At 38.0% G+C, this 14230-nt stretch overlaps 1 protein-coding gene across 1 annotated transcript; it reads left to right on the top strand.

The window, feature by feature from the left end:
- The first annotated feature begins 9436 nt into the window (after window positions 1-9436).
- emc3 (ER membrane protein complex subunit 3) lies at window positions 9437-12739 on the top strand. Its single transcript, XM_032550417.1, has 9 exons — window positions 9437-9669; window positions 9922-10081; window positions 10173-10230; window positions 10777-10870; window positions 11153-11257; window positions 11412-11493; window positions 11601-11680; window positions 11777-11859; window positions 11952-12739. The coding sequence occupies exons 2-9, from the start codon at window positions 9927-9929 to the stop codon at window positions 12078-12080; spliced, it is 786 nt and encodes a 261-aa protein (XP_032406308.1). The 5' UTR covers window positions 9437-9669; window positions 9922-9926; the 3' UTR covers window positions 12081-12739.
- The last annotated feature ends 1491 nt before the right edge of the window (window positions 12740-14230 follow it).

Genomic DNA, 14230 nt, shown 5'->3' with positions numbered 1-14230 from the left:
CATTTTGACACGCCGTCGGTAACGTAAACAGCTGCCGGGGCCATGTGCCACCGATGCCGCTTACGCACAGGACGGACAAGGCTCGCCCCATTTTTAGGTCATATGCCGGCTGCGCATTTTGTTGTAACATCGCTCCGGGGATCGGGTTTGTTTCCGCTGTCCTCCAGATCAGGTTCGCCGAGGAGGACACTTAAACGCACCTTTAGTGAAATTAGATCAGGTGTTTTCCTGTGTAGGTCTTTTAGTCTAATTTATAAGAAAGCTTACACAAACTTTACCTATTTAAATTGACTTCCTGTCTGGGAATGTAAAGATCTTCTCAGAAAGCAAGGATGGTTTTATTTATTTGAAAGAGCATTTAACCGGGGCTACGAGCTGAACATTTGTTCTGAGATTAGCCCCTTTGTTGAGAAACAGTCTTGTGCATCCCACAGCAGGTGTACACCTGCTATGTGACAACCATCCCTACTCCTTCAGAGCTGGAGTCCTGCACGCTTTAGATGAGCCCCGTCTTTTGGCACACCTGAGTCAACAGAACTTCAACAAGCTCCTGCAGAACTTGATGACATACAGAGGAGGTAATTCGGCTGGGTTGGAGCTGGGACACCAGCTCTCCAAGAACAGATTTGGTGTCTGTAATTTGGACGAGGTGAAAACGACTTGCTGAAGTTCAGATTGAGGATCAGAATGGGGAAGAAAAATTAATTTTGCTAGTTTAAGGAGAGCAGAGTTAAGACTACAGTCCACACAGCTGACCAAAACTGGACAATAATAGATTGGGGGAAAAACTGTTGCTTGGGCCAATGATTCTATATTTAAAATGCATCATTCAGATCATCTGGTGAGAATTTGGCATAAACAACATGAAAGCATAGATCTATCAACTAATTCAGATTGGTGGTGGTAGTGTCATGGTCTGAAAGACAATCTTATAAACGTTGGGACCCTACCAAATGAGGATCACTTAAATACTAGAGACCTGTGTATTTGTTGTTGACCAATTCTCTAGCAGAAAGGAAAAGACTTTTTGCTTTCCACATCTGAAAGGAGATCATTTTATTTTGGCTGTAGTCTGCTCTGTTCTTTCCTCTTTTTAACAAGGTGAGTCTCACCTTTCCTCACCTGCTTGTCAGCCTAAAAAAATGATACATGTGCAGTTCCCTTGAGTACTCACTATCAGCCAAGGTCAATTCACAACACAGGGTAGCCATAGAAACTGGGAATCACAGGTGTCTGTTTCACAAGTAAGATAAGATCTGAGAAGAGATACTTTAGCTAAATGAACCCAGAGGTGTTAAATGAGTTCAGCTCAGGATTCAGATATTACCAGAAAACTTTACAACTGAGTCATTATACTATTGCTTTGAGCAAAGTGCATTGAAATCAGTTGGTCATATCCTTAAATGCAGTAAAAATAAAATTAACATAACAATATAAAGTAGAATAATACATTACAAGGCATTCTGTTGAACTGAAAACTGTCCTCACCTATTGGCAAGGGATGAGCTCTAAGGATATAACTGAACAATGACAAATTTCAGTTCTGGCTAGTTCATGCAATAAACAGTGAAGCAGAGGTGCAGATTGTTATCTTTATTTTGAGGTGTTCACATCTGAATCAGAGGACAGGCAGGAATCAGGGTGCTTAATTAAAGACATGTATAAAGTAAGAGGTTGCTATGGATACATGAGACCTTTGCATTGCCATTATTTGCAGGAGTTAACTCACAGTGAACATGGGAGAGTTTTACTTGTTTTAACCTTCATTCACAGTGTATAGGGGGACAGATAAACTGTGTCTCTGCCTGTTTTGTGTTTAAAGATCTATTTATATGGTGGGTTGAGTGGTACTTAGACTATATACGCTTGTTTTCTTCCAACTATTTCTTTTCATTCAAAACCTTTGTCTATCAACATGCAACATTCATTTTAAACTAAATTAATGAAATAAACAAATAATTAGCTAAATTTGTTGTAATACTGACTTCTACAAGAGATCCTTCCTACCACAGCCATTAGCATCTACAATCACTCTTGAGTATAACTCTGACTGCAGGAGACAACAATATTTAAGTTTCTTAATTGAACTGAATTGAGTTTTTGTACTTAATTTTCTCCTCATCTTTTGAACCTAAGCTGTGATTTGGTGTGAGGTATTTCAAATACTCCTTAAGCTCCTCTGTTCTCAAATGCAAAACATCGTTGGCACTTTGATGGATTTCATCAAGATTTAGCAAATCATAGAGAGACTGTTTCACAAGTTTGGCCTTTCTGAACTCCTTTTATAATTCTGTGGAGCTACATCTGTAAACTCTGTTGTCTTTTATGAACGGCGGCTGGGTGTGTCCTTTCCTAGGGAACAACAATACTCACTTTTACCTTTTCATCATTAAAGCTCTTGTTTGAACCAAACATTGTTCCCTTTGATATTTGGATTTCTATAATTAGCTAAAGCTTTGTGTTACCCAAGACTGTGTTGACCCCAAACTCCAGGATCACAAAACAACAACTCTGAGGTCACTTCAGTCCTCACAAGCAAGATTTAGCATTTCTCCTACAATTGTACCTTCAAAATGCAATTCTTTCTATGTTACTTAGAATATTTATAACACTTAAGGATCCTTTAGTAGTATATTTTAACATACCAAACCAGTTAGTGGCACTTTGCCTTATCTTTGGGTTTTGCAATATTCTGATGCTTCAAAATGTTTAATTCACTGGTGCATTTTAAATGTTGCATTATTTTGTCACAGTGAATGTCATTCCTCAAAAGCATTAGAAAAGAAAATCAAGCCTTTTTTGACCAAAGCTCACACACTGCTCCACATTGTGCACAAAGTAGCACGGCCCTCTGAACAGCTTTGGTTTCTGAAACAATGATGACTTTATAGAGGTCAGGCCAGCATGTAATAGTACAAGAGCTTAACTAAAGTATTTTTTAAGTAGATTATGAACTTATGAAGGCAATTCTTCACTAACATAAGGAGAAAAAAAATAGTCATTTCACATGGTTTGAATTCTGTGTTTGATTCCAAGTAGCTTCTCTCACAAGCGCTGAGCTTAGGCTCTGTGCTCCACAGCACTGCGGCCCTCACCACGCATAATTAGGAGCAACAGGAAGAAAAGATCTTGCCACAGACCACTAAACCCATTCAGAGGATTTTGTTGAACACTGCTGGATGACGATGCACTCAAAGTCAATTAAGGTCAATCTACTGGCACATTCATCATGCAGGGAGTGGATGGCAGTGACTGAGTGATTATAGCTGCCATGTGGTCCACTCATGGATAAGCAATAAATAGTTGCGCTGTGGAAATGATGTGGTTATGTAATTACCTGAAAACTGGTTTCAGTGAATCGACTCTGGGGTCCAAAGGCAGTATAGTGGAGGGGTTACTTGTTAGTCGAGTGGGGCTATAATTTATGGTCGTCGCAGGGTAAATATTGGCCAACAATGAATAAACACGACACATGCTGCTGCTGGGGGTGCAGGTGTCAGTCAGCTTGTTTATATTCACTAAATCATGTTAGTACAGTGCCAGAAGAAAAGGTTTTCTTTCAAAATAGGACACAGAAAATTGGTGCAGGTTTTTGTTTTTATTAGGTCACAGCAAAAGCTGTGACTTAATAAAAAAAGCTGTGAAGCACTCTGGAGTCCTGTCATCTGGATAATGCACTATACAAATACAGGTCATTTACCTTTTATTTTTATTCTTAAATGAATCAATTTGTTGATGGACTGTGCTGGAGTTCTCAGTCATATTTTCCACCTTTAGATTAATTTCAGATAAATTTCAATAGGTGTATAATCTGTTTCCCTGATCCAACATCATGAAAAAAAAGACATTTGCAGTTTGTGTAAATGTTACATTATGACACAGTCAGCTAGAACAATCAACAAGTACAGTAGCAAATATCAAGAGGAGACATCTGCCATATAAGAGAGTTGCTATTTGTTATTCTGTCCAGACTTCAATCATTCCAGAAAGTTTGTACAGTGAGAGTTCACAATGTGTCCTCTCTCCTACACATACAAACACGTACTTGGGCCACCTGCCCGCCGTCTTCTTTTACCATCAAAGAGGCTTTACTGTAGTACACACCAACACACACAGCAAAGACAAAAAAAACCCTGAACATAATTCTCCTCTGCGGGAGGAATTCCCTCAAGGAGCAGTCTGGCTGTTCCAGAGAGGAGATGAAACATCAGAGTCCAAACACTGAGAAGAAGGTCAGCATGTAAAAGGGTTCAGGCAAGACATTTAAGCTTTAGGTATATTTCTTATATGTGCTATTACATTTAATTTGTTTTTCAAATTATATTAGGTTTAATTATTTTTGGTCCAGTTCACCATCCTAAGAAATCTGTGGATGTTATACCCTCATTTATATCAAAAACATTTGTTTAAGTAACATAATCATACATTTTTAGTATAATTATAACAACTTTGTTACACTGGGTGTCACCACCTCTGTAGTTACAAAAAATAAATTGCAAGTAGTATACAACACCAGGATGAAATACTTACACAGGCTCATTATTTTATGTGGAATGAGCATGACATAAAACCTTATTCTAATAATGTATTTGAAAATGCAGAGGTCCAGTCCAGCCCCAGCTCCAGAGGAATTTTGCAGGGGGGGCGCATCGCTTTATTTTGGGAGGACCGTGTAAACAAGCTTTTACTTTAACATAAATACATAAACCATTATGTAACCTTTCAAATAAAATAACCATACTTATTGATACAAAAATGAATAAGGATGCAAACAGCAGCATATAAAATGTTGAGTAATTATGCTCAAATTTGCAACATTAAACATTAGCTCATAGGCTGCAGAAATCCCTTAAGCTGTTTCCCATCGCTGAAGTTTGCAAAATCAATCTACTCAAGTAAAAGCACCAATTACTCAAGTTTAAAAAAAAAAACAATATAGTGTAGTAAAACTATTCTTATAAGTTCCCTTTTCCCCAAAAAAGTTACTCAAGTAAATGTAACACAAGGCTATTATTTAGGATATGAGGTTACTTTAATGTTCTGAAACGTGTCATCTAAATTCCACAGGATTTTATTATTTGCTTCAAATGGTATTTATTATTAAACACAAATGTCTGTAGTCTTCAGTAGACACAAGTCTTTCTCATGTTTCCCATCTGCAGTAGGATAATACACTTACTTTCTGTTTTGATATCACTTTTTGGTGAGTAGTATGTTTTAATATTCTTCTAGCTAACTGGGTGTGGAAAAACTTGCTCTCCTAATTTATAATTTTAATGTTTTGCTACGAATATCATAAAATTTCAGGGCTAGAGTTTCAGCTCTTCTCCTAATTGACAATTGTCAGGCCACAATGCAGAAGAGGCCAAAAGGGAGAGACAGATAGGAAGTCGGAGGAACCTACACAATCTCTTTTTCACTGAAAATGTCATCACAAAAGTTGAATGTCCTAGATTTTCAGGCGGCAACCAGATTATCATAATTAATAAAATAATCTCTGGCACCTATTGCACATTTCTGCAAGTATCCACACTAATAGGCTGCAATTTTTATTATCATTACTAATATTATTTTTATTTGGCTGCCTTAGATGCAAATTACTGGGGGTGCAAATCACTCAAAATCACAGATAGTAGGCCAATAATAATGTATCTAATTTACATGCATATCTTTTCTGTTAAGAGATTACTTGGTGCAGACATCAATCTGAAGAACATCCAGTCTCACAAATAAACATCTGACACAATAGTGCAGTCTGACCTACATAGAGAAAATGTTATCCAGCATAGTCTTTGCATATTTGATAAATCCAAGCAAGTCTGTTTGTAATAAAAACAAAATATATTTGTCCTCAGCTTTTATTGTTTAGGCTTGCTATTTGTTTGTTTTTTAACATTCCTGCCAATCCTCCTAAGGGTAAGATTACAAAAAGTATGTAGAGAACTCAGATAATACAACCTGTAATAAGGCAGGATGCCTTATCTTATGAATGCTAAGGTTTAGTAATAAATGTAAACTCTTTCCAGTGAATGTGCAGATGTTGAGTTGCTCAGATACTGAATTCAGTTTTTCTCTGTTTGGCCAGCTGGTCTGAAGGTTTAAGCAACTCTCCTCCATGAGACGAGTTCCTCTGTTTGAAATGTGTTTATTCTGAGTGTAGTCTTAGATGTATTTCCTTTTTGATCCCAGAGGAAGGAAAGGAACACAAACATTTTGGTTTCAGAGAAACATCAAATTGTACAGTATGTTCTTAGGATCAAGGAGTTCGACCAGAAAAGTGGCATAAACAAGAATGCAAAGACTACTGATAGTTTGCTGGCTTCTGGTATAATTCATGCTCTATCTTTTAACACCTTTTTTTGGAGAAATTGTGGAGTCTGTTTATGTTTTACTTAAATTTGTCCATAGAGACAACGTAGATGCTTTTTGGGAAACATTTTATAGTCAAATGAAACACAAGTGAAATTTGTCTTGACAAAAGACAAATTTCTCAAGAAAATTTTCTTGACAAATTGTGTCATTTGTCAAGAGAAATGACTGAAACAGTCAAGTTAAGGCTTTTGACGCAAGAACACAGTCATAGCTATCAGACATGGAGTCTGTTTTGCTACTAGTGGTGTTGATGCATTGCACAATATGGATGGAATAATGAAGAAGAAAGCCTGCCCTCATAACATCAACTTTCCCTCTCAACATTGAGGGAGATGGTGGACACTTGGACACAACTAGATGTTTCCACTGGGCCAATAACTCCTTAGACAACAATGGTTTTGAAATGGATGAATCTGTTGCAAATTACAGTTGTGTGGGAACCAAACAAAGACTGTAAGCAAGCACATCAAGATGAAAGTGATGAATTGATGGAATAAATAGTTCAAAACATCCAATAATGGTAGCTACAAAGTAATGTGACACAAATAGAAAAACATTTGTACTGGAAAACGGGAACTGGAAGATTGGCACCAGCAGGAGAACCAGATAAAAATAGAAAGCATAAATATGGGAAAGAGTGGAAAAAGCAACAGGTGAGTCTGATGAACCGTGGAACAGCTGTGCAGGAACCATGACAACTGAGGAAATGCTGACGTCCTGAGAAAATGACACCAAGAGGAAGGTGTCATGAATTCTAGCAAAAGCCAACTAATAAGATACAGGCATAACAGAGCAGGCTAAGCTTTCTAAGTGTGATATGTGATTGAGCTGTGCATGAGTCAACTTCGACACAACAAAGTTATTTATAGACAGAATAACAGCAAGTAATTTAATAATAATAGACACAATAGTCCTCTTTGAAACACTGAATAATAAAAAAATATTTTGCATCACTTCACTTGTCCCAGGTGCACGGAAAGTTATTTCAGGCTTAATGTTACTTAAACAACTGGGATTAATACTGACACGTCAATGAAAAATGTCAAATACCCCTGAAGACAAAAAGGCACCAAAGGTCATTTGGAGCATGCATAGCAAAGCATCAGAATATTTGTGTTTCTTTTAATACAGTCAAAACAAATTCAATCTGTAAAATGAGACAACATGGAGAACATTTTGTATAGTCAATGTATACCTTTTTGACAAAAATATGAGAGAAGAACACAGAGTTCCACCTAGAGCAGCTTCATTGTTTTACAATTCACAAGGTGAAACGTAAGCAGAGAAACAACACATAACACTGCAAGGCAACAGCAGGTTTTTTTGGGTCATTCAACCAGCTCCATGGCTGCTTGGTGATGAATGCCAAAAGCAAGGGCACAACATCTGTTCTGCATAAAACCTCAAATTGTGAAGTAGCTGTTACAGACAGGCATGTTCTAAGATTTAGAAGTACCAGGCTGTTGATATATTGATACACCAGGTCTATGCATTTAGAATATATATATATATATAAAAAACAGGCCATCCTCACTCTTTGTTATTGTGTGTTGAGCTGTTACGTAAAACGGCTTAGTCAACTGACACAAATTCTGGTAAGCTGAGCCAGAGCCACGCTGAAAACTGGGGAGACGTTCACAAGTGTGAAGGCATTGGGCATGGTGCATCCTGTTCTGCAATTTTAATCAATGGGGAGATCAGAGATGTGAGGCTGTTACAACCAAACAATGTCATCCACAGACAGGCGAACTGGAGAGGATTTGGCATTCTGCTTTTTGACCAACTTAAACCTGATGGTGAAGATCTTAAAGTGAATACAGTTGCAGCAACGTATTTATTGATGAATCATAACTGGCTTCAGGAGAGAGACTGATTATGTAAAACTCAGCCACTCATCCACAGAATGTTTAACAGAAAATGTATTAAAATAATTTTAAAATTATTAATTTGCTACATAAAAAGAAAAGTTTATGTAGCAAATTCTGAAAATTCCTTTCAGAACCCCAAAAATCTTTAAAAATGAATAGTCCTCAGTGTTTAGAATGCATGAAACACTCCTGTACAACACAGCCCTCTGCTGATCTGAATGACAAAGAATGAAATGCAGGAATCCAAAGGAGACAATGACCTGATCCCCAGCAATTTTGTTTGTGCGAAATTGCTGGGGACCAGCCATTTTTGAAGCAGGTTTTAACTGTTATGTTAGAGAAAATAATAAGCATTGTCTTCTGAAAAATATATTGATCTATACTGAGGATTTAAGTGTCTAACAGATGGCAGAGAGCAGATTATTTATAGCTTGTTGCACATTTATCTCCTGCTGTTTGATATCCTCACCTTGTGGAGGTCAGAGAGCCGCTTGTGACGAAGAAGAGCCTCTTTTATGGGGAACTGCTGGTGACACAGCAGGTGACACAAAAGCATCTTCTCCTGCTCCGGTGTTACTCCCTCATCATCTGCTACTTTTTCCATGCTGCCCTCTTCATTTCTGTCAATCTCTAATGAGAAAAGTGAGAAAAAACAACATTATATTTTGAATATTAATGAATATCTATCTATCTATCTATCTATCTATCTATCTATCTATCTATCTATCTGTCTGTCTGTCTGTCTGTCTGTCTGTCTGTCTGTCTGTCTATCTATCTATATATATATATATATTTATATATATATATATATATATACTACCTTCTCTCTGAAAAGGAAATGCACTCTTCACAAAAGGCGAGTTAGCTCCAAGCAAAACTATGCTTTCACCTGGTGTACCAGATGGTTTATTAGAAAAAACCATCTGGGACATATTTGAAAGAAATGTTCTGAAAAAGAACAAGAGCTTTGAAATGATGAACCAATTTATCACTATGCACTGCCAACGTATGAATCAGAATCACTTAGGCCTAAGGTGAAGATTGTAGACCAGGGTGGGGGGTTCTCAACTTTTACTGAGTACAATTGAAACTTGCCTTTTCCTAATTGAATGCAATCACTGAAGTCACACGTAGCTTCATAGATCTCCTTCATCGCCGCGAGGCGGCGCTGCAGCGCCAGCGAGAGATTCTGTAGACGAGGAGCTGCAGAAGCAGAAATTTGTTCTCATCCTTCTCCGCAGTCAGTAAAACGCAGCGTCCATAGCTGAGATGTAACGCAATTTTATAAAAAATTATCTAGCAAATTTGATACCCTCACCCAGTGGATGTGTTTTGTCTTTCGCTTCCCGGGAATAAAGCTCAAAGCGGGGGTCGCCTCTTCGGGAGGACTTGTTGGTTCCCACCCTCCGTGACGGACATCAGGAAGAAGGTAGCCAGTTGGCTAACGTTAGCACATTGTTAGCTTCTTTTTTCTGGGGCTATTTTACAGTGATCTGAGAGACCTTCTGTTTAAGGGCTCACAGATACCTACGAGAAGTAAATATTATGCTGTTTAGCGAGTTATTTGAGGTTGAAATAAGGCGTTATTAACAGACGGTCCCTCCGGTTCCTTCATGAGCTTGAGTAATGTCTGTCGCACCCTGACGTATAGCCTGTTCGGCTCTGTTGTGTCTTCCTCCAGACAGAATGGCCGAACCGGAGCTTCTGTTGGACTCCAACATCAGACTCTGGGTGGTTTTGCCCATTGTCTTCATCACCTTTCTTGTCGGCGTGATTCGCCATTATGTATCAATTCTTCTGCAGAGTGACAAAAAGTTGACCTTAGAGCAGGTTTCAGACAGGTAAGCACGCTGTACTTGTCAATACGTGGTAATTATACAAGTTCCGCTAAAAATGCAGTAAGGTATGTTTGTGTGCTTTGTACAATTTCAGCCAGGTTCTTATTCGGAGCAGAATTCTCAGAGAAAATGGAAAATACATTCCGAAACAGGTGAGACGTCAATTTTACCTAAGTGTTTAATATTCAAGACACCATCAAAGCGAAATCATAAAACTAGTAGTAACAGTCTTTCAATCATATTAATAGATAGTTCAATAGCCATTGCCATACTTACATTTAATCAACTTAGTCAGGTCATGTTTTTAAGTAAGAACTGGCTCTCACACATTTCACCTGGTAAAATGATGGTTAAATTAGGTGAATTTAGTTTAGGTTATTGATTTGTTACATACATAAGAAGTTGTTCTCAGTCTATCTTGTCTGCTTAAGTAATTTTGAAAAACACCTTTAGCATCATAACTTAATAGGTGAGGTGTGGTGTTGTTTCAGTTTGACGTTATAATTCTTTTTTTCAACTTTGGAGTATACGTTATTTATAGGAAACTACCTGCTATAAGCAACAAGAGTTTGATACAAAACTAATTTAATTAATGTAACTAAAACTGTTGGATGAGCTGACTTGTGACCAACCATCTCCTGTTTCTTATCATGCCTGTAGTTAACAACAGTGTTACTGAATACCTTTCTGTGTTTTAGTCCTTTTTGATGAGAAAGTTCTACTTCAACAACCAAGAGGACGGCTTTTTTAAGAAGACTAAAAGGAAAGTCGTTCCGCCGTCTCCCATGACAGGTAGGCCTAGTGAATACCTGCCTCTCATGATGTCACTGGGCTGTCATCTTGACTAAGAGAACATTTTTATTTAAAATAGTGGCCAAACAGAGTAAAATAACTTAATCCTTTTATTTAGCATAATTTTTTATTTATATATACTTATATTTATATATATAAACTGTAGTACACTCAGCAAATAGTTTTTTCCCCAACGTATTACAAAACAGTGGTGAAATGCTGGGGAAAAAAATACGCTGAACATCGCATTGGTTTAGAAAAATCAAGTCTTGTGTTTCCCAGATCCCAGCATGCTGACGGACATGATGAAGGGCAACGTCACCAACGTGCTTCCCATGATCCTCATCGGTGGCTGGATCAACTGGACCTTTTCTGGATTTGTAACAAGTAATATTTCTTCTTAAATGTAGCAGCTCCTGTTACATAGCGAGTTGCAGATAATTGGCTCTAAACGTGATGTGCTCAATTCTAAGTATTTAATTAATTAATCTAAGTATTAATGTAACAGATGTTTTGTCTTTGTGCTTGTTTTTCAACACAGCGAAGGTTCCCTTCCCTCTCACTCTGCGTTTTAAGCCTATGTTGCAGCAAGGAATAGAACTCCTCTCATTGGATGCTTCCTGGTAAAGAAATAAAGCAGGACTTTCTGACCTTCACTGAAACATTCATTTTGTGTTTATATCAAGCATGTGACCTTCTCATGTGCACTCTTGCTTTTTTTTTCTTTTAGGGTGAGCTCAGCTTCATGGTATTTCTTGAATGTCTTTGGACTGAGAAGCATGTATTCCCTCATATTAGGTCAAGATAATGGTAAGTGTAGTTAATGAAGAATCATTCCCATCTGCAGACAGTCATGATTAATCATTCGCTCATGCTGATGGTAGCTATGCCTCTGAATCCCTCCAGGTGCTGACCAGTCGAGGATCATGCAAGAACAGATGAGTGGTGCTGCCATGGCCATGCCGGCAGATACAAATAAAGCTTTCAAAGTATGTATCATAGAGCCCGTATAATTAGATCCTTTGGTGAGAAATGACAGATTCTCATGTAATTTTTTTTATTTTCTTTTCTTTTTTTGTAGGCTGAGTGGGAGGCACTAGAGCTAACAGACCACCAGTGGGCGCTAGAGAGTGTGGAGGACGAACTGATGAGCAGGGAGCTGGACTTTGATGGCATGTTTAACAAGGAGCTGCCAAGTGGCATCTTCTGATTGCCTGGTCTAAATTTAGTCATTGCAGGGATCCGTTTTTGTCTTTTCATAATGTGCAACGTTTACACGTTTATGGTCATTGTTCTTTCAAATATTCCTTTTCCAGTCCTGAAAATATCTTAAGCTACTGAAACACTCTAGCTGTCTCATGTCGATGAAACACATTTGAGTTGCTATTTTATTTACAAGGACATATTTTGGATTGTTGAGAGGACATATTTCTTATTGAAACTGCATTATGATCCTCTTGTAAGTGTATGCATTCATAATACTACTGGGTACAGTCCCTTTTCTCCCCATGTATAATTAGACTATTTCCATTTCCAATGCATCATGACTCAACAACAGGACAAAACACATTGTGCAGGTGTCAGGATCTTAACATAATAAACAATATAGTCTGTCCATCGTTTGATAGTAGAGCAGTTGTTCTGTGTCTATCGCTAGACTGGAAGCAGACCTGGGACCAGCTGAGGTTCGCATGTTATAGAAATGTCTTCTGTAATCTAGACAGTTAATTTTGTAAGGTTAAACATTACTTTGCATTTTGTACAGTCTAGAAATAGTTTTGATTAAAATTGGTTTTCTCCATTGCAGTGTACAGTTGCACATCTTTCTTTGAAAACAAGCAATTTGATAATTACAGAATGATGACATGACTGGCTTTTTTGTGTTTATTTCAACTTTTTTTTTTCTGCTGGAACTTTCATTCTCTGCTGTGGAGTTTACAGAGAACGGTCTGAAGAAGAGACCATCCCAATTGAGCAGCAATGATTGGACAAAATGCCTGGATGTTTGAGGAGAATTGGTTGATTGGTTTGAAATGATAGAAAGGTCATCATAATCTCAAATAATCTCACCAAACCATCTTTGAATCAAAAGGAAGAATCCAATCCTTGGCTCCTGCCTTGGATGTTACTTGGACATTTACCATCTACCTAATCTTTGAACTCATTCATTGAAACTGTATTTTTTGATCTATGTGGACTTTTACAGCTTAATCTATTCTGCCTTCAAGCAAATGTGTTTGATACAGTTCAGAAATTGAACCAGGGAGTGTGGCCTGGTTTTTGAGAGATCACATTTCTCAGTTTCCTTGGAAAAGTTTATCTTGTTTTGCTAGAAAGGACATGCTCATTCACAGTTGAACATCAAATTCAGGAAGAGCAGGCGAAATCTTTACCATTGTGGAGTAACTGAGCAGGTCCTGAAGGTTTGTTTGGACCTGGACTATTGTGTGGATCTGAAAAAGGCTTAACCGTACATATCAAGATTTTGTTGCTGCCGGATGTGGGATGTTTTTTAGGATGATCTGGTCCTTGTTTAACCAACGCTAAATCTGTGTCCACTTTTTTTTTTTCAAAATCGACTATCTTGATTTATGTCTCATGTTATACATAAATCAAGCCATAAATCAGTTCCTCTGCAAAAGCATACCTGGAGTGTTGCTTTGACTCATTCATGCATGTTTAATGTATCCTTGAATCTTCCATGGCAGCCATTCAAGGACGCCTTAATCTGCTCCACAAATAAACTGCCTATTTCCACAAAGCTCCACCTTGGAGCTTCAGTTCTCAGTAGAGATCCCGTCCCATAGAGCATCCCTCCTTTGTGCCTTCCCCACACAGCTCCATCAAATTTCCAGCCGCAATTAGCATCTGCTGAGAGCTCATCAAACCAAGTACAATGCTCCTAAGAAGGGTAGTAAATGTTTCTAGCCAGCCGCCAATAAAATTCAAGAAGGAGGAAGACAATTGTTTGTAAATGGCATCAATGGGCCACATGAAGGATTGTTGAGTTCACATGTTGACAGAGAGTTTTGGAAAGGGTAAAAGGTTCTTAAAGAGACAGAGGTCAATTTCAAGGCATCAGATACCGCTCTGATACAAATTTACCGCTAAGTCAGATTTCTTTTAAGTTGTTTTGATTCATTGTGCTATGAAAGTGAAAAGTTATGCATGAAACACTCCTGTACAACACAGCCCTCTGCTGATCTGAATGACAAAGAATGAAATGCAGGAATCCAAAGGAGACAATGACCCCCCCGGTAAATACATAATATCTTCATTCCCCCTTTAAGTGGGCTCCCACTTAAAGGGGAATACATTTTACTTTTTATTTCTATCTCTTTGTTTTTGTTTCTAAATAAA

The sequence above is a fragment of the Xiphophorus hellerii genome, chromosome 20 (assembly GCF_003331165.1).
Source record: "Xiphophorus hellerii strain 12219 chromosome 20, Xiphophorus_hellerii-4.1, whole genome shotgun sequence".
In the NCBI taxonomy this organism is placed as follows: domain Eukaryota; kingdom Metazoa; phylum Chordata; class Actinopteri; order Cyprinodontiformes; family Poeciliidae; genus Xiphophorus; species Xiphophorus hellerii.
The sequence above is the reverse complement of the archived record's forward strand: the minus strand, read 5'-3'. Positions and strand labels throughout refer to the sequence as shown.

Bases quoted from the DNA above. Each gene is read 5' to 3' on its own strand.
- emc3 (XM_032550417.1), top strand. From the start codon at position 9,927: ATGGCCGAACCGGAGCTTCTGTTGGACTCCAACATCAGACTCTGGGTG. The intron at 10,082-10,172 runs GTAAGCACGCTG...GTACAATTTCAG, and splicing joins TTAGAGCAGGTTTCAGACAG to CCAGGTTCTTATTCGGAGCA. The intron at 11,860-11,951 runs GTATGTATCATA...CTTTTTTTGTAG, and splicing joins ATACAAATAAAGCTTTCAAA to GCTGAGTGGGAGGCACTAGA.